This window comes from Hypanus sabinus, unplaced genomic scaffold (genome assembly GCF_030144855.1).
Source record: "Hypanus sabinus isolate sHypSab1 unplaced genomic scaffold, sHypSab1.hap1 scaffold_885, whole genome shotgun sequence".
NCBI classification, from domain to species: Eukaryota; Metazoa; Chordata; class Chondrichthyes; order Myliobatiformes; family Dasyatidae; genus Hypanus; species Hypanus sabinus.
The window spans coordinates 20,348-40,825 of record NW_026781738.1 but is presented as its reverse complement, the minus strand read 5'-3'; the positions used below and the strand labels follow the sequence as shown (position 1 = coordinate 40,825).

The 20,478-nt window shown below is 50.7% G+C and overlaps 1 protein-coding gene across 1 annotated transcript in view; it reads right to left on the bottom strand.

Moving 5' to 3' along the window:
• LOC132390405 (semaphorin-6D-like) overlaps positions 1–20,098 on the bottom strand; it is a gene marked incomplete at its 5' end in the record, with an annotated part of 45,250 nt that extends 25,152 nt beyond the window's left edge. Inside the window, 6 exon segments of the mRNA XM_059963014.1 lie at positions 11,915–12,088; positions 12,962–13,117; positions 14,806–14,928; positions 16,572–16,609; positions 16,611–16,795; positions 20,006–20,098. Coding sequence (XP_059818997.1) covers positions 11,915–12,088; positions 12,962–13,117; positions 14,806–14,928; positions 16,572–16,609; positions 16,611–16,795; positions 20,006–20,098 — 769 coding nt within the window.
• Positions 20,099–20,478: the final 380 nt, after the last annotated feature.

Below are 20,478 nucleotides of genomic sequence, written 5' to 3'. Positions count from 1 at the left end.
TGGTTATAGAGTTAGGTGGAGTCTCGGAGATTGGTGATAGAGTTAGATGGAGTCTCAGAGATTGGTGACAGTTAGATGGAGGCTCGGAGATTGGTGATAGAGTTAGATGGAGTCTCAGAGATTGGTGACAGAGTTAGATGGAGTCTCGGAGATTGGTGATAGAGTTAGATGGAGTCTCGGAGATTGGTGATAGAGTTAGATGGAGTATCGGAGATTGGTGATAGAGTTAGATGGAGTCTCAGAGATTGGTGACAGAGTTAGATGGAGTTTCGGAGATTGGTGATAGAGTTAGATGGAGTCTCAGAGATTGGTGACAGTTAGATGGAGTCTCGGAGATTGGTGACAGAGTTAGATGGAGTCTCGGAGATTGGTGATAGAGTTAGATGGTGTCTCAGAGATTGGTGACAGAGTTAGATGGAGTCTCAGAGATTGGTGACAGAGTTAGATGGTGTCTCAGAGATTGGTGACAGAGTTAGATGGAGTCTCAGAGATTGGTGACAGAGTTAGATGGAGTCTCAGAGATTGGTGATAGAGTTAAATTGAGTCTCGGAGATTGGTGATAGAGTTAGATGGAGTCTCAGAGATTGGTGATAGAGTTAGATGGAGAATCGGAGATTGGTGACAGAGTTAGATGGAGTCTCAGAGATTGGTGATAGAGTTAGATGGAGTCTCAGAGATTGGTGACAGAGTTCAATGGAGTCTCAGAGATTGGTGACAGAGTTAGATGGAGACTCGGAGATTGGTGATAGAGTTAGATGGAGTCTCAGAGATTGGTGACAGAGTTAGATGGAGTCTCAGAGATTGGTCATAGAGTTAGATGGAGTCTCAGAGATTCGTGACAGAGTTAGAAGGAGTTTCGGAGATTGGTGATAGAGTTAGATGGAGTCTCAGAGATTGGTGATAGAGTTCGATGGAGTCTCGGAGAATGGTGATAGAGTTAGATGGAGGCTCGGAGATTGGTGATATAGTTAGATGGAGTCTCGGAGATTGGTGATAGAGTTAGATGGAGTCTCGGAGATTGGTGACAGAGTTAGATGGAGTCTCGGAGATTGGGTATAGAGTTAGATGGCTTCTTGGAGATTGGTGACAGAGTTAGATGGAGTCTCAGAGATTGGTGACAGAGTTCGATGGAGTCTCAGAGATTGGTGACAGAGATAGATGGAGACTCGGAGATTGGTGATAGAGTTAGATGGAGTCTCAGAGATTGGTGACAGATAGATGGAGTCTCGGAGATTGGTGATAGAGTTAAATGGAGTCTCAGAGATTGGTGATAGAGTTCGATGGAGTATCGGAGATTGGTGACAGAGTTAGATGTAGTCTCAGAGATTGGTGATAGAGTTATATGGAGTCTCAGAGATTGGTGACAGAGTTAGATGGAGTTTCGGAGATTGGTGATAGAGTTAGATGGAGTCTCAGAGATTGGTGACAGAGTTAGATGGAGTCTCGGAGATTGGTGATAGAGTTAGATGGAGTCTCGGAGATTGGTGATAGAGTTAGATGGTGTCTCGGAGATTGGTTATAGAGTTAGATGGAGTCTCAGAGATTGGTGACAGAGTTCGATGGAGTCTCAGAGATTGGTGACAGAGTTAGATGGAGACTCGGGGATTGGTGATAGAGTTAGATGGAGTCGCAGAAATTGGTGACAGTTAGATGGAGTCTCGGAGATTGGTGATAGAGTTAGATGGAGTATCGGAGATTAGTGACAGAGTTAGATGGAGTCTCAGAGATTGGTGATAGAGTTAGATGGAGTCTCAGAGATTGGTGACAGAGTTCGATGGAGTCTCAGAGATTGGTGACAGAGTTAGATGGAGACTCGGAGATTAGTGATAGAGTTAGATGGAGTCTCAGAGATTGGTGACAGTTAGATGGAGTCTCGGAGATTGGTGATAGAGTTAGATGGAGTCTCAGAGATTGGTGACAGAGTTAGATGGAGTCTCAGAAATTGGTGACAGTTAGATGGAGTCTCAGAGATTGGTGACAGTTAGATGGAGTCTCGGAGATTGGTGATAGAGTCAGATGGAGTCTCGGAGATTGGTGATAGAGTTAGATGGAGTCTCAGAGATTGGTGATAGAGTTAGATGGAGTCTCGGAGATTGGTTATAGAGTTAGGTGGAGTCTCGGAGATTGGTGATAGAGTTAGATGGAGTCTCAGAGATTGGTGACAGTTAGATGGAGGCTCGGAGATTGGTGATAGAGTTAGATGGAGTCTCAGAGATTGGTGACAGAGTTAGATGGAGTCTCGGAGATTGGTGATAGAGTTAGATGGAGTATCGGAGATTGGTGATAGAGTTAGATGGAGTCTCAGAGATTGGTGACAGAGTTAGATGGAGTTTCGGAGATTGGTGATAGAGTTAGATGGAGTCTCAGAGATTGGTGACAGTTAGATGGAGTCTCGGAGATTGGTGACAGAGTTAGATGGAGTCTCGGAGATTGGTGATAGAGTTAGATGGTGTCTCAGAGATTGGTGACAGAGTTAGATGGTGTCTCAGAGATTGGTGACAGAGTTAGATGGAGTCTCAGAGATTGGTGACAGAGTTAGATGGAGTCTCAGAGATTGGTGATAGAGTTAAATTGAGTCTCGGAGATTGGTGATAGAGTTAGATGGAGTCTCAGAGATTGGTGATAGAGTTAGATGGAGAATCGGAGATTGGTGACAGAGTTAGATGGAGTCTCAGAGATTGGTGATAGAGTTAGATGGAGTCTCAGAGATTGGTGGGAGAGTTCGATGGAGTCTCAGAGAATGTTGACAGAGTCAGATGGAGTCTCGGAGATTGGTGACAGAGTTAGCTGGAGTCTCGGAGATTGGTGACAGAGTTAGATGGAGTCTCGGAGATTGGTGATAGAGTTAGATGGAGTCTCAGAGATTGGTGATAGAGTTAGGTGGAGTCTTGGAGATTGGTGATAGAGTTAGGTGGAGTCTCGGAGATTGGTGATAGAGTTAGATGGAGTCTCGGAGATTGGTGATAGAGTTAGGTGGAGTCTCGGAGATTGGTGACAGAGTTAGATGGAGTCTCGGAGATTGGTGATAGAGTTAGATGGAGTCTCAGAGATTGGTGACAGTTAGATGGAGTCTCAGAGATTGGTGATAGAGTTAGATGGAGTCTCGGAGATTGTTGATAGAGTTAGCTGGAGTCTCGGAGATTAGTGGATGAAGTCAGCTGGAGTCTCGGAGATTGCTGATAGAGTTAGATGGAGTCTCAGACATTGGTGACAGTTAGATGGAGGCTCGGAGATTGGTGATAGAGTTAGATGGAGTCTCAGAGATTGGTGACAGAGTTCGATGGAGTCTCAGAGATTGGTGACAGAGTTAGATGGACTCTCGGAGATTGGTGATAGAGTTAGATGGAGTCTCGGAGATTGGTGATAGAGTTAGATGGAGTCTCAGAGATTGGTGACAGAGTTAGATGGAGTCTCGGAGATTGGTGATAGAGTTAGATGGAGTCTCAGAGATTGGTGACAGAGTTCGATGGAGTCTCAGAGATTGGTGACAGAGTTAGATGCAGTCTCGGAGATTGGTGATAGAGTTAGATGGAGTCTCAGAGATTGGTGATAGAGTTAGATGGAGAATCGGAGATTGGTGACAGAGTTAGATGGAGTCTCAGAGATTGGTGATAGAGTTAGATGGAGTCTCAGAGATTGGTGATAGAGTTAGATGGAGTATGGGAGATTGGTGACAGAGTTAGATGGAGTCTCAGTGATTGGTGATAGAGTTAGATGGAGTCTCAGCGATTGCTGACAGAATTAGATGGAGTATCGGAGATTGGTGATAGAGTTAGATGGAGTCCCGGAGATTGGTGATAGATTTATATTGAGTCTCGGAGATTGGTGATAGAGTTAGATGGAGTCTCAGAGATTGGTGATAGAGTTAGATGGAGAATCGGAGATTGGTGACAGAGTTAGATGGAGTCTCAGTGATTGGTGATAGAGTTAGATGGAGTCTCAGAGATTGGTGACAGAGTGAGATGGAGGCTCGGAGATTGGTGATAGAGTTCGATGGAGTCTCGGAGATTGGTGACAGAGTTCGATGGAGTCTCAGACATTGGTGATAGAGTTAGGATGAGGCTCGGAGATTGGTGATAGAGTTAGATGGAGTCTCAGAGATTGGTGATAGAGTTCGATGGAGTCTCGGAGATTGGTGACAGAGTTCGATGGAGTCTCAGAGATTGCTGGTAGAGTTAGATGGAGTCTCAGAGATTGGTGACAGAGTTAGATGGAGTCTCGGAGATTGGTGACACAGTTAGATGGAGTCTCGGAGATTGGTGACAGAGTTAGATGGAGTCTCGGAGATTGGTGATAGAGTTAGATGGCGTCTCGGAGATTGGTGACAGAGTTAGATGGAGTCTCAGAGATTGGTGACAGAGTTCAATGGAGTCTCAGAGATTGGTGACAGAGTTAGATGGAGACTCGGAGATTGGTGATAGAGTTAGATGGAGTCTCAGAGATTGGTGACAGAGTTAGATGGAGTCTCAGAGATTGGTCATAGAGTTAGATGGAGTCTCAGAGATTCGTGACAGAGTTAGGAGTTTCGGAGATTGGTGATAGAGTTAGATGGAGTCTCAGAGATTGGTGATAGAGTTCGATGGAGTCTCGGAGAATGGTGATAGAGTTAGATGGAGGCTCGGAGATTGGTGATACAGTTAGATGGAGTCTCGGAGATTGGTGATAGAGTTAGATGGAGTCTCGGAGATTGGTGACAGAGTTAGATGGAGTCTCGGAGATTGGGTATAGAGTTAGATGGCTTCTCGGAGATTGGTGACAGAGTTAGATGGAGTCTCAGAGATTGGTGACAGAGTTCGATGGAGTCTCAGAGATTGGTGACAGAGATAGATGGAGACTCGGAGATTGGTGATAGAGTTAGATGGAGTCTCAGAGATTGGTGACAGATAGATGGAGTCTCGGAGATTGGTGATAGAGTTAAATGGAGTCTCAGAGATTGGTGATAGAGTTCGATGGAGTATCGGAGATTGGTGACAGAGTTAGATGTAGTCTCAGAGATTGGTGATAGAGTTAGATGGAGTCTCAGAGATTGGTGACAGAGTTAGATGGAGTTTCGGAGATTGGTGATAGAGTTAGATGGAGTCTCAGAGATTGGTGACAGAGTTAGATGGAGTCTCGGAGATTGGTGATAGAGTTAGATGGAGTCTCGGAGATTGGTGATAGAGTTAGATGGTGTCTCGGAGATTGGTTATAGAGTTAGATGGAGTCTCAGAGATTGGTGACAGAGTTCGATGGAGTCTCAGAGATTGGTGACAGAGTTAGATGGAGACTCGGGGATTGGTGATAGAGTTAGATGGAGTCTCAGAAATTGGTGACAGTTAGATGGAGTCTCGGAGATTGGTGATAGAGTTAGATGGAGTCTCAGAGATTGGTGACAGAGTTAGATGGAGTCTCAGAAATTGGTGACAGTTAGATGGAGTCTCAGAGATTGGTGATAGAGTCAGATGGAGTCTCGGAGATTGGTGATAGAGTTAGATGGAGTCTCAGAGATTGGTGATAGAGTTAGATGGAGTCTCGGAGATTGGTTATAGAGTTAGGTGGAGTCTCGGAGATTGGTGATAGAGTTAGATGGAGTCTCAGAGATTGGTGACAGTTAGATGGAGGCTCGGAGATTGGTGATAGAGTTAGATGGAGTCTCAGAGATTGGTGACAGAGTTAGATGGAGTCTCGGAGATTGGTGATAGAGTTAGATGGAGTCTCGGAGATTGGTGATAGAGTTAGATGGAGTATCGGAGATTGGTGATAGAGTTAGATGGAGTCTCAGAGATTGGTGACAGAGTTAGATGGAGTTTCGGAGATTGGTGATAGAGTTAGATGGAGTCTCAGAGATTGGTGACAGTTAGATGGAGTCTCGGAGATTGGTGACAGAGTTAGATGGAGTCTCGGAGATTGGTGATAGAGTTAGATGGTGTCTCAGAGATTGGTGACAGAGTTAGATGGAGTCTCAGAGATTGGTGACAGAGTTAGATGGTGTCTCAGAGATTGGTGACAGAGTTAGATGGAGTCTCAGAGATTGGTGACAGAGTTAGATGGAGTCTCAGAGATTGGTGATAGAGTTAAATTGAGTCTCGGAGATTGGTGATAGAGTTAGATGGAGTCTCAGAGATTGGTGATAGAGTTAGATGGAGAATCGGAGATTGGTGACAGAGTTAGATGGAGTCTCAGAGATTGGTGATAGAGTTAGATGGAGTCTCAGAGATTGGTGATAGAGTTAGATGGAGTCTCAGAGATTGGTGATAGAGTTAGATGGAGTCTCGGAGATTGGTTATAGAGTTAGGTGGAGTCTCGGAGATTGGTGATAGAGTTAGATGGAGTCTCAGAGATTGGTGACAGTTAGATGGAGGCTCGGAGATTGGTGATAGAGTTAGATGGAGTCTCAGAGATTGGTGACAGAGTTAGATGGAGTCTCGGAGATTGGTGATAGAGTTAGATGGAGTCTCGGAGATTGGTGATAGAGTTAGATGGAGTATCGGAGATTGGTGATAGAGTTAGATGGAGTCTCAGAGATTGGTGAAAGAGTTAGATGGAGTTTCGGAGATTGGTGATAGAGTTAGATGGAGTCTCAGAGATTGGTGACAGTTAGATGGAGTCTCGGAGATTGGTGACAGAGTTAGATGGAGTCTCGGAGATTGGTGATAGAGTTAGATGGTGTCTCAGAGATTGGTGACAGAGTTAGATGGAGTCTCAGAGATTGGTGACAGAGTTAGATGGTGTCTCAGAGATTGGTGACAGAGTTAGATGGAGTCTCAGAGATTGGTGACAGAGTTAGATGGAGTCTCAGAGATTGGTGATAGAGTTAAATTGAGTCTCGGAGATTGGTGATAGAGTTAGATGGAGTCTCAGAGATTGGTGATAGAGTTAGATGGAGAATCGGAGATTGGTGACAGAGTTAGATGGAGTCTCAGAGATTGGTGATAGAGTTAGATGGAGTCTCAGAGATTGGTGATAGAGTTAGATGGAGTATCGGAGATTGGTGACAGAGTTAGATGGAGTCTCAGAGATTGGTGATAGAGTTAGATGGAGTCTCAGAGATTGGTGACAGAGTTAGATGGAGTCTCGGCGATTGGTGATTGAGTTAGATGGAGGCTCGGAGATTGGTGACGGAGTTCGATGGAGTCTCGGAGATTGGTGACAGACTTCGATGGAGTCTCAGAGATTGGTGATAGAGTTAGGATGAGGCTCGGAGATTGGTGATAGAGTTAGATGGAGTCTCAGAGATTGGTGATAGAGTTCGATGGTGTCTCGGAGATTGGTGACAGAGTTCGATGGAGTCTCAGAGATTGGTGATAGAGTTAGATGGAGTCTCGGATATTAGTGACAGAGTTAGATGGAGTCTCGGAGATTAGTGATAGAGTTAGATGGAGTCTCGGAGATTGGTGACAGTTAGATGGAGACTCAGAGATTGGTGGATGAAGTCAGCTGGAGTCTCGGAGATTGGTGACACAGTTAGATGGTGTCTCGGAGACTGGTGATAGAGTTAGATGGAGTCTCGGAGATTGGTGATAGAGTTATATTGAGTCTCGGAGATTGGTGATAGAGTTAGATGGAGTCTCAGAGATTGGTGACAGAGTTAGATGGAGCCTCGGAGATTGGTGACAGAGTTAGATGGAGCCTCGGAGATTGGTGACAGAGTTAGATGGTGTCTCGGAGACTGGTGATAGAGTTAGATGGAGTCTCGGAGATTGGTGATAGAGTTATATTGAGTCTCGGAGATTGGTGATAGAGTTAGATGGAGTCTCAGAGATTGGTGACAGAGTTAGATGGAGAATCGGAGATTGGTGACAGAGTTAGATGGAGTCTCAGAGATTGGTGATAGAGTTAGATGGAGTCTCAGAGATTGGTGATAGAGTTAGATGGAGTCTCGGAGATTGGTGATAGAGTTAGATGGAGTCTCAGAGATTGGTGACAGAGTTAGATGGAGTATCGGAGATTGGTGATAGAGTTAGATGGAGTATCGGAGTTTGGTGATAGAGTTAGATGGAGGCTCGGAGATTGGTGATAGAGTTCGATGGAGTCTCTGAGATTGGTGACAGGGTTCGATGGAGTCTCAGAGATTGATGATAGAGTTAGGATGAGGCTCGGAGATTGGTGATAGAGTTAGATGGAGTCTCAGAGATTGGTGATAGAGTTCGATGGAGTCTCGGAGATTGGTGACAGAGTTCGATGGAGTCTCAGAGATTGGTGACAGTTAGATGGAGTCTCAGAGATTGGTGATAGAGTTAGATGGAGTCCTGGAGATTGGTGACAGAGTTAGATGGAGTCTCAGATTGGTGATAGTGTTAGATGGAGTATCGGAGATTGGTGATAGAGTTAGATGGAGTCTCAGAGTTTGGTGATAGAGTTAGATGGAGACTCGGAGATTGGTGATAGAGTTAGATGGAGTCTCAGAGATTGGTGACAGTTAGATGGAGTCTCGGAGATTGGTGATAGAGTTAGATGGAGTCTCAGAGATTGGTGACAGTTAGATGGAGGCTCGGAGATTGGTGATAGAGTTAGATGGAGTCTCAGAGATTGGTGACAGTTAGATGGAGTCTCGGAGAATGTTGACAGAGTCAGATGGAGTCTCGGAGATTGGTGACAGGGTTAGATGGAGTCTCAGAGATTGGTGACAGAGTTAGCTGGAGTCTCGGAGATTGGTGACAGAGTTAGATGGAGTCTCGGAGATTGCTGATAGAGTTAGATGGAGTCTCAGAGATTGGTGATAGAGTTAGATGGAGTCTCGGAGATTGGTTATAGAGTTAGGTGGAGTCTCGGAGATTGGTGATAGAGTTAGATGGAGTCTCAGAGATTGGTGACAGTTAGATGGAGGCTCGGAGATTGGTGATAGAGTTAGATGGAGTCTCAGAGATTGGTGACAGTTAGATGGAGTCTCGGAGATTGGTGATAGAGTTAGATGGAGTCTCAGAGATTGGTGACAGTTAGATGGAGGCTCGGAGATTGGTGATAGAGTTAGGTGGAGTCTCGGAGATTGGTGACAGAGTTAGATGGAGTCTCGGAGATTGGTGATAGAGTTAGATGGAGTCTCAGAGATTGGTGACAGAGTTAGATGGAGTCTCGGAGATTGCTGATAGAGTTAGATGGAGTCTCAGAGATTGGTGATAGAGTTAGATGGAGTCTCGGAGATTGGTTATAGAGTTAGGTGGAGTCTCGGAGATTGGTGATAGAGTTAGATGGAGTCTCAGAGATTGGTGACAGTTAGATGGTCTCGGAGATTGGTGACAGAGTTCGATGGAGTCTCGGAGATTGGTGACAGAGTTAGATGGAGTCTCGGAGATTGGAGATAGAGTTAGATGGAGTCTCAGAGATTGGTGACAGTTAGATGGAGGCACGGAGATTGGTGACAGTTAGCTGGAGGCGCGGAGATTGGTGACAGAGTTAGATGGAGTCTCGGAGTTTGGTGATAGAGTTAGATGGAGTCTCGGAGATTGGTGACAGAGTTAGATGGAGTCTCGGAGATTGGTGATAGAGTTAGATGGAGTCTCGGAGATTGGTGATAGAGTTAGATGGAGCCTCAGAGATTGGTGACAGAGTTAGATGGAGTCTCGGAGATTGGTGATAGAGTTAGACGGAGGCTCTGAGATTGGTGATAGAGTTAGATGGAGTATCGGAGATTGGTGATAGAGTTAGATGGAGCCTCGGAGATTGGTGACAGAGTTAGATGGAGTCTCGGAGATTGGTGATAGAGTTAGATGGAGTCTCAGAGATTGGTGATAGAGTTAGATGGAGTATCGGAGATTGGTGACAGAGTTAGATGGAGTCTCAGAGATTGGTGATAGAGTTAGATGGAGTCTCAGAGATTGGTGACAGAGTTAGATGGAGTCTCGGAGATTGGTGATAGAGTTAGATGGAGTATCGGAGTTTGGTGATAGAGTTAGATGGAGGCTCGGAGATTGGTGACGGAGTTCGATGGAGTCTCGGAGATTGGTGACAGACTTCGATGGAGTCTCAGAGATTGGTGATAGAGTTAGGATGAGGCTCGGAGATTGGTGATAGAGTTAGATGGAGTCTCAGAGATTGTTGATAGAGTTCGAATGTGTCTCGGAGATTGGTGACAGAGTTCGATGGAGTCTCAGAGATTGGTGACAGAGTTCGATGGAGTCTCAGAGATTGGTGATAGAGTTAGATGGAGTCTCGGATATTAGTGACAGAGTTAGATGGAGTCTCGGAGATTAGTGATAGAGTTAGATGGAGTCTCGGAGATTGGTGACAGTTAGATGGAGACTCAGAGATTGGTGGATGAAGTCAGCTGGAGTCTCGGAGATTGGTGACACAGTTAGATGGAACCTCGGAGATTGGTGACAGAGTTAGATGGAGCCTCGGAGATTGGTGACAGAGTTAGATGGTGTCTCGGAGACTGGTGATAGAGTTAGATGGAGTCTCGGAGATTGGTGATAGAGTTATATTGAGTCTCGGAGATTGGTGATAGAGTTAGATGGAGTCTCAGAGATTGGTGACAGAGTTAGATGGAGAATCGGAGATTGGTGACAGAGTTAGATGGAGTCTCAGAGATTGGTGATAGAGTTAGATGGAGTCTCAGAGATTGGTGATAGAGTTAGATGGAGTATCGGAGATTGGTGACAGAGTTAGATGGAGTCTCTGTGATTGGTGATAGAGTTAGATGGAGTCTCAGAGATTGGTGACAGAGTTTGATGGAGTATCGGAGATTGGTGATAGAGTTAGATGGAGTATCGGAGTTTGGTGATAGAGTTAGATGGAGGCTCGGAGATTGGTGATAGAGTTCGATGGAGTCTCTGAGATTGGTGACAGGGTTCGATGGAGTCTCAGAGATTGATGATAGAGTTAGGATGAGGCTCGGAGTTTGGTGATAGAGTTAGATGGAGTCTCAGAGATTGGTGATAGAGTTCGATGGAGTCTCGGAGATTGGTGACAGAGTTCGATGGAGTCTCAGAGATTGGTGACAGTTAGATGGAGTCTCAGAGATTGGTGATAGAGTTAGATGGAGTCCTGGAGATTGGTGACAGAGTTAGATGGAGTCTCAGATTGGTGATAGTGTTAGATGGAGTATCGGAGATTGGTGATAGAGTTAGATGGAGTCTCAGAGTTTGGTGATAGAGTTAGATGGAGACTCGGAGATTGGTGATAGAGTTAGATGGAGTCTCAGAGATTGGTGACAGTTAGATGGAGTCTCGGAGATTGGTGACAGAGTTAGATGGAGTCTCGGAGATTGGTGATAGAGTTAGATGGAGTCTCAGAGATTGGTGGGAGAGTTCGATGGAGTCTCAGAGATTGGTGACAGAGTTAGATGGAGTCTCGGAGTTTGGTGACAGCGTTCGATGGAGTCTCAGAGATTGGTGATAGAGTTAGATGGAGACTCGGAGATTGGTGATAGAGTTAGATGGAGTCTCAGAGATTGGTGACAGTTAGATGGAGTCTCAGAGATTGGTGATAGAGTTAGATGGAGTCTCAGAGATTGGTGATAGAGTTCGATGGAGTATCGGAGATTGGTGATAGAGTTAGATGGAGTATCGGAGATTGGTGATAGAGTTAGATGGAGTATCGGAGATTGGTGACAGAGTTAGATGGAGTCTCAGAGATTGGTGATAGAGTTAGATGGAGTTTCGGAGATTGGTGATAGAGTTAGATGGAGTCTCGGAGATTGGTGGATGAAGTTAGATGGCGCCTCAGAGATTGGTGATTGGGAGCCAGATGGAGTCTCAGAGATGGCTAGACATGAACTAGACGCAAACCTCAGAATCAGCCAGACTAGATCTCAGAGTCAGGGACGCAGGGTTCCAGCGTCTGCCAGACAGTAGGCGATCCAAGAGTCAGACAGCCAGGGTCCCAAGGATGGCCTGATGGGGATTAAGAGACGGCTAGACGAGATCGAAGAGACAGCTGGACAAGAAACACATATTTGGGTTCGGCTTAAGACTGATCCTACCCCCTCACCACTCACCTCTTGGGGTTGTACACGTCAAGTTCCTCGAGCAGCAGGGCCTCTGTCTGGCTGCCCGTCTGTGTCTGGAGCAGGACTTTGAGCAGCCGGCCAGCCTCGGTGGCCAGGAAGAGGACTGTGTAGTTCTGGTGGGGTCCCGCCCCCGTGTCTACCACCAGCTGACTCAGTCGCTCCCTGTAAGGGGGGGTTGAAGGATCAAAATGGTTAGGTGAGGAGAGGCCATTGATCAGCAGTAAGTAACTCTTCCTCCCCATTAACTCCCTCCTTAACCCCCAGCTCCAGACTCATTCTAAAGCATAGTGTGGGGTTCCAAACCCCTCTCCGATCTCCTCAGTTAGTCCAGACACCCCCATCTTTAGACCCGAGACCAGTCACTGTCTAGACACCCCCTTCTAATTCCAGACATCCCTTATAACTCCAAGAGGCATAACACAAATAGCGATCGCTGTTTGCACTAGACAGCCTCTTTCGGTTACCAAGTAGTCGTTTTTTTTTATCATGACGACCCTCACCAGTTTTTATCAATACACCCCAGAAAGCGTCCCATAACTGCTCTGCCTGAGACCGTAAGGAACCGCAGAGAGCTGTGGACATCACGGAAAGCAGCCTCCCCTCCACGGACTCTGTCTGCACTTCCCTCTGCCTCAGTGAAACAGCCAAGGTTCAAAGACCTGCCCACCCTGGACTGGACAATCTCTCTTCTCCTAGAAGATACAAAAGCCTGAGAGAAGTACTAGCAGGCTCTAGGACAGCTTCTACCCCACTGTTAGCAGACTCTTGAATGATACACTAAACTTGATCTCCCAAACTACTTCATTGTGGCCGTGTACATTGCTGTCTGCCCGTACTGCATTCTCTGTCATTGCAACACTCTGTTCTGCATTCTGTTTCCCTTTCCCAGCTCAATGTACTGACAAAGGGAACCATCTGCCTGGGTGACAGACCGATTACCAACATTCATTCCAATTCCAAATCCTTCTCGTGAGTGCTGGCCATTTACAGGAGCGAACGTTCACCAAGGCGCGTCGGAGACCCTGGGGTTCTCACCTGCCGTGGGTCCAGGTCACCCACGGCCGTTCTGTGATCTGGGGCACCGTGTCGTCCAGGAGTGGGTGTGACTTGATGAAGGACAGGCTCTCATCCGGAAACTCACTGGAGCTCTTGTACGCCTCTGCCTCTCCGTGTCCTGCGCAGCACCCAGGCCTGGTGGCAAAGGGAGACAAGCCTCAGCCAAACCGTCAAATGCCAGAGTACAAGGAATTGTGGCTCTCATGCCCCAGACTCACAGGTTCGGTGTGTGTGTGTGTGTGTGTGTGTGTGTGTGTGTGTGTGTGTCTCTGTGTGTGAGTGTGAGTGTGAGTGTGTGTGTGTGTGTGTGTGTCTGTGTGTGAGTGTGAGTGTGTGAGTGTGAGTGTGTGTGTGTCTGTGCGTGTGTGTGTGTGTCTCTGTGTGTGAGTGTGAGTGTGAGTGTGAGTGTCTGTGTGTGAGTGTGAGTGTGTGAGTGTGTGTGTGTGAGTGTGAGTGTGTGTGTGTGTGTGAGTGTGAGTGTGTGTGTGTCTGTGCGTGTGTGTGTGTGTCTCTGTGTGTGAGTGTGAGTGTGAGTGTCTGTGTGTGAGTGTGAGTGTGTGAGTGTGTGTGTGTGTGAGTGTGAGTGTGTGTGTGTGTGTCTCTGTGTGAGTGTGAGTGTCTGTGTGTGAGTGTGAGTGTGTGTGTGTGTGAGTGTGTGTGTGTGAGTGTGAGTGTGAGTGTGTGTGTGTATGTGTGTGTCTGTGTCTGTGTCTGTGCGTGTGTGTGTGTGTCTCTGTGTGTGAGTGTGAGTGTGAGTGTGAGTGTCTGTGTGTGAGTGTGAGTGTGTGTGTGTGTGAGTGTGTGTGTGTGTCTCTGTGTGAGTGTGAGTGTCTGTGTGTGAGTGTGAGTGTGTGTGTGTGAGTGTGTGTGTGTGTGAGTGTGAGTGTGTGTGTGTATGTGTGTGTCTGTGTCTGTGTCTGTGTGTGAGTGTGAGTGTGAGTGTGTGTGTGTGTGTCTGTGTGTGTGTGTGTGTGTGTCTGTGTGTGTGTGTGTGTGTGTGTGTCTCTGTGTGTGAGTGTGAGTGTGAGTGTGTGTGTGAGTGTGTGTGTGTGTCTGTGTGTGTGTGTGTGTGTGTGTGTGTGTGTGTGTTTGTGTGTCTACGTGTTCGCTCTTCCTCTGATCCCAAGGGTTCCCCAGCTGTCCTTCAAGAGAACCAAGCCCCCTGCTGACAGAGATCCACATGGAAACAGGCCCTTTGGCCTGTCAAGTCACTACTGAGCCCAAGCTTCACTGACCGTCACCAACGTGACAGATTCACCTCAGAAAGCTGCTCTGCCCGGGAAACCGCAGAGAGTTGTGGGCACAGTACAGAAACCAGCCTCCCCTCTGTGCACTCTGTCAGGATCAAAGACCCCTCCCACCCCGCGCACTCACTTCTCCCCTCTCCCAGCAGGCAGAAGGTACGGAAAAGCACGTACTACCGGGCTCAAAGACAGCCTCTACTACTTTGATAGAAGGCTACTGAATGGTTACCTAGTAGGATAAGATGGACTCCTGATCTTCCAATCTACCTTTGCACTTTGCTTGCACTGCATTCTATTAATGCTTTCCCCTTAGGTACTGTTGCGATGAAATGAACTGTGTGGTTGACAGGCAAAACAAGGTTTTAATGGTACCATGGGACATGTGACAATACTGACCCAAAAATACCAATTCCCATCTCATTCTTCCCTCATTAAACCATGAGCTCCACCCCAAATACTACAGCCCCCCACCAACACAACAAAGGGCAGTGATTTAGAACGGCCGCTCCCCTCAGGGGCGTGGGAGGGCCCTGGAGCACCCAGGGGAAACCACCGGGTCACAACGGTGAGGGGACCTACCTCGGTTTTGGCACCCTGTCCTCGGAAACTGCAGTCCAAGAGGAATCCTGCTCCTTGAATCTGCCATTGAAGGCATTCCCGATATCCTCCATGGAGAAGGCACAGACGGCAGAGCCTGGGATACTGGAAAGGCAAAGAAACATCAACAACACTGTCCCATCACACATTCCCCGGGTCAGACACACTCCCTCCACACCGTCCCATCAGACATTCCCCGGGTCAGACACACTCCCCTCCACACCGTCCCATCACACACTCCCTCCACACAGTCCCATCACACACTCCCCGGGTCAGGCACACTCCCTCCACACCGTCCCATCACACACTCCCCTCCACACCGTCCCATCACACACTCCCCGGGTCAGGCACACTCCCTCCACACCGTCCCATCACACTCCCTCCTCCACACTGTCCCATCACACACTCCCCCGGGTCAGACACACTCCCTCCACACCGTCCCATCACACACTCCCCGGGTCAGACACACTCCCTCCACACCGTCCCATCACACACTCCCCGGGTCAGACACACTCCCTCCACACCGTCCCCATCACACACTCCCGGGGTCAGACACAGAGTGAAACTCCCTCCACACTGTCCCATCACACACTCCCCGGGTCAGACACAGAGTGAAACCCCCTCCACACCGTCCCATCACACACTCCTGGGGTCAGACACAGAGTGAAACTCCCTCCACACCGTCCCATCACCACCACTCCCGGGGTCAGGCACACTCCCTCCACACCGTCCCATCACACACTCCCTCCACACCGTCCCATCACACACTCCCGGGGTCAGGCACAGAGTGAAACCCCCTCTACACTGTCCCATCACACACTCCCGGAGTCAGATACAGAGTGAAACTCCCTCCACACCATCCCATCACACACTCCCGGAGTCAGATACAGAGTGAAACTCCTCCACACTGTCCCATCACACACTCCCGGAGTCAGATACAGAGTGAAACTCCCTCCACACTGTCCCATCACACACTCCCGGGGTCAGACACAGAGTGAATCTCCCTCCACACCGTCCCATCACACACTCCTGGGGTCAGACACAGAGTGAAACTCCCTCCACACCGTCCCATCACACACTCCCGGGGTCAGGCACACTCCCTCCACACCGTCCCATCACACACTCCCGGGGTCAGACACAGAGTGAATCTCCCTCCACACCGTCCCATCACACACTCCTGGGGTCAGACACAGAGTGAAACTCCCTCCACACCGTCCCATCACACACTCCGGGGTCAGGCACACTCCCTCCACACCGTCCCATCACACACTCCCGGGGTCAGACACAGAGTGAAACTCCCTCCACACCGTCCCATCACACACTCCCGTGGTCAGACACAGAGTGAAACTCCCTCCACACCGTCCCATCACACACTTCCCGGGGTCAGACACAGAGTGAAACTTCCTCCACACTGTCCCATCACACACTCCCAGGGTCAGACACAGAGTGAAACTCCTTCTACACCGTCCCCATCACCACACTCCCGGGGTCAGACACAGAGTGAAACTCCCTCCACACCGTCCCATCACACACTCCCGGGGTCAGGACACAGAGTGAAACTCCCTCCACACCGTCCCATCACACACTCCCGGGGTCAGGCACACTCCCTCCACACCCGTCCTATCACACACTCCTGGGTCAGACACACTCCCTCTACACCGTCCCATCACACACTCCCGTGGTCAGACACAGAATGAAACTCCATCATGGAAAGGGTGGTCAGTCGGTGTGTCGACGGACACTCCTACCTGTTGGATTGAGTGCTGAAGATTCCAATAATGGTGGGACTGCCAATTGATGGTCACTACTCCTGTCATCGACTCCAGGACATCAAAGTAGAAAAAGGATTCTCCTGGTACTGAGCAGTTGAGAGACGCACCTTCAGGAAGGATGTCGCAGTACTTCTCCAGCACTCTCGGGGAGCCGCCCTTGTCATTCTTGCAGACCCTCGCCACCCCGGGAGTAAAACCACCTGTGAGAAGCATGAGAGTGGGTGGGACCTTCTACTGCCCTCTTCGGCCCCCATACCCCTCCCCATCTCTGTGACCCCCTCCCCTACACCCCTTCCCCGTCTCTGTCACCCCCTCCCCTACACCCCTTCCCGTCTCTCTGACCCCCCCCCCGCGGCCCCCACACCCCTCCCCATCTCTGTGACCCCCTCCCCTACACCCCTTCCCGTCTCTGTCACCCCCTCCCCTACACCCCTTCCCGTCTCTGTCACCCCCTCCCCTACACCCCTTCCCGTCTCTGTCCCCCTCCCCTACACCCCTTCCCGTCTCCGACACCCCCTCCCCTACACCCCTTCCCGTCTCTGTCCCCCTCCCCTACACCCCTTCCCGTCTCCGACACCCCCTCCCCTACACCCCTTCCCGTCTCCGTCACCCCCTCCCCTACACCCCTTCCCGTCTCCGTCACCCCCTCCCCTACACCCCTTCCCGTCTCCGTCACCCCCTCCCCTACACCCCTTCCGGTCTCTGTCACCCCCTCCCCTACACCCCTTCCCGTCTCTGTCACCCCCTCCCCTACACCCCTTCCTGTCTCTGTCACCCCCTCCCCTACACCCCTTCCCGTCTCCGACACCCCCTCCCCTACACCCCTTCCCATCTCTGTGACCCCCTCCCCTACACCCCTTCCCGTCTCTGTCACCCCCTCCCCTACACCCCTTCCCGTCTCTGTCACCCCCTCCCCTACACCCCTTCCCGTCTCCGACACCCCCTCCCCTACACCCCTTCCCGTCTCCGTCACCCCCTCCCCTACACCCCTTCCCGTCTCCGTCACCCCCTCCCTTCACCCCTTCCCGTCTCCGTCACCCCCTCCCCTACACCCCTTCCCGTCTCCGTCACACCCTCCCCTACACCCCTTCCCGTCTCCGTCACCCCCTCCCCTACACCCCTTCCCGTCTCCGTCACCCCCTCCCTTCACCGCTTCCCGTCTCCGTCACCCCCTCCCTTCACCCCTTCCCGTCTCCGTCACCCCCTCCCTTCACCCCTTCCCGTCTCCGTCACCCCCTCCCTTCACCCCTTCCCGTCTCTGTCACCCCCTCCCTTCACCCCTTCCCGTCTCCGTCACCCCCTCCCTTCACCCCTTCCCGTCTCCGTCACCCCCTCCCTTCACCCCTTCCCGTCTCCGTCACCCCCTCCCTTCACCCCTTCCCGTCTCCGTCACCCCCTCCCCTACACCCCTTCCCGTCTCCGTCACCCCCTCCCCTACACCCCTTCCCGTCTCTGTCACCCCCTCCCCTACTCCCCTTCCCGTCTCCGTCACCCCCTCCCTTCACCCCTTCCCGTCTCCGTCACCCCCTCCCCTACACCCCTTCCCGTCTCCGTCACCCCCTCCCCTACACCCCTTCCCGTCTCCGACACCCCCTCCCTTCACCCCTTCCCGTCTCCGACACCCCCTCCCTTCACCCCTTCCCGTCTCCGTCACCCCCTCCCTTCACCCCTTCTCATCTCCGTCACCCCCTCCCTTCACCCCTTCCCGTCTCCGTCACCCGCTCCCCTACACCCCTTCCCGTCTCCGTCACCCCCTCCCTTCACCCCTTCCCGTCTCCGTCACCCCCTCCCCTACACCCCTTCCCGTCTCTGTCACCCCCTCCCCTACACCCCTTCCCGTCTCTGTCACCCCCTCCCCTACACCCCTTCCCGTCTCTGTCACCCCCTCCCCTACACCCCTTCCCGTCTCCGTCACCCCCCTCCCCTACACCCCTTCCCGTCTCCGTCACCCCCTCCCTTCACCCCTTCCCGTCTCCGTCACCCCCTCCCCTACACCCCTTCCCGTCTCTGTCACCCCCTCCCTTCACCCCTTCCCGTCTCCGTCACCCCCTCCCCTTCACCCCTTCCCGTCTCCGTCACCCCCTCCCCTACACCCCTTCCCGTCTCCGACACCCCCTCCCCTACACCCCTTCCCGTCTCCGTCACCCCCTCCCTTCACCCCTTCCCGTCTCCGTCACCCCCTCCCTTCACCCCTTCTCATCTCCGTCACCCCCTCCCTTCACCCCTTCCCGTCTCTGTCACCCCCTCCCCTACACCCCTTCCCGTCTCCGTCACCCCCTCCCTTCACCCCTTCCCGTCTCCGTCACCCCCTCCCCTACACCCCTTCCCGTCTCCGTCACCCCCTCCCTTCACCCCTTCCCGTCTCCGTCACCCCCTCCCCTACACCCCTTCCCGTCTCCGTCACCCCCTCCCTTCACCCCTTCCCGTCTCTGTCACCCCCTCCCCTACACCCGTTCTCGTCTCCGTCACCCCCTCCCTTCACCCCTTCCCGTCTCTGTCACCCCCTCCCCTACACCCCTTCCCGTCTCTCTGACCCCCCCCCCCCCGCGGCCCCTGCACCTCCCCCTGTCTTTGCAACCCCCTTCAGCTCCCACACCCCACCCCATTTCTGTCAACCCTCCAGGTCCTACACCCCTCCCCACCTCTGTGACCCCCTCCCCTACACCCCTTCCCGTCTCCGTCACCCGCTCCCCTACACCCCTTCCCGTCTCTGTCACCGGATGGTGAGCATTCTCAGTAGTGGGTACCACTTTCTCAAGACACCACCTCTCAAAGATGTCCTCGATGGAGGGGAGGGCTGTGCCTGTGGTGGAGCTGACTGAGCCTACAACCCTCCGCAGCCTCCTGCGATCCTGGGCATCGGAGCCTCCCCCCCAGGTGTCAGAATGCTCTCCACTGTACGTCTGTCGTTACTTGCAAGGATATTTGGTGATACAATGAGTCTTTTCAAACTCCTAATGAAGAATAACTGCTGGTGTGCCTTCTTCCTAATTGCATTGAGGTGTTGGCCCAGGATGGATGCTCTGAGATGATGCCGTCCGGGAACTTGAAGCTGCTCCCCCTCTCCACCAGTGACCAACCCCTCAGTGAGGCCTGTTGTGCGATCTCCCGTCTCCCTCTTCCTGAAGTCCACAATCAGTTCCTAGTCCTCGCTGACGCTGAGTGCGTGGACCACTCAACCAGCCGGTCTATCTCACTCACTTCCGTACGCCTCTTTGTCGCAGTTTGAGTGAGTCCAACAAGCCCACCTATCCAACAATTCTACCCTGTGCACTGGAGTATACACAGTAAGCAAAATGACAACAAGCTCCACTTTGACCTTGATTGGACCCAGAACCAATTCCCACAAGAAGACTTTGGCCACAGTTCTAACTCCTGACGGAAAAGCCTCCACCGCATCTCTGAGTTACCTACCCGTCCGAGTGCGGTGTATTCCATGGCAATCTCTCGGAAGAAGAAATACACGTAGTGGCCGTAGTTGATCACGTGCACAAAGTGTGGTTCTGGACAAAACAGAGAAGGAGAGAAATATGTCAATAAGGCCTACTGCTACAGGCCTTGTTGCCAGGGGAACTGTCAGAGAAAGAGAGAGAGGAGGAGGAGAGGAGAGAGGGAAGAGTGGGAGTTACTCAGAGGGAGACAGGAAGAGAGAGATAGACTGTTGGAAGCAAAGAGGATGATAATGAGGCAGAGAGGGATAAGAGTGGAGATGGAGCAGGGGAGGGAGAGAGAGAAGGAGGAAGGAGAGAGTGTGACGAGAGGGGTAGACAGTCAGAGGAAGTGAGGGAGAGAGAGGGAGAAGGGGAATGATTAGGAGGGAGAGAGTGAGTAGGAACCCTAGGTTGGAAGTGAAGAGAAAAATGAGCTTTGGCTTGTCAAATAG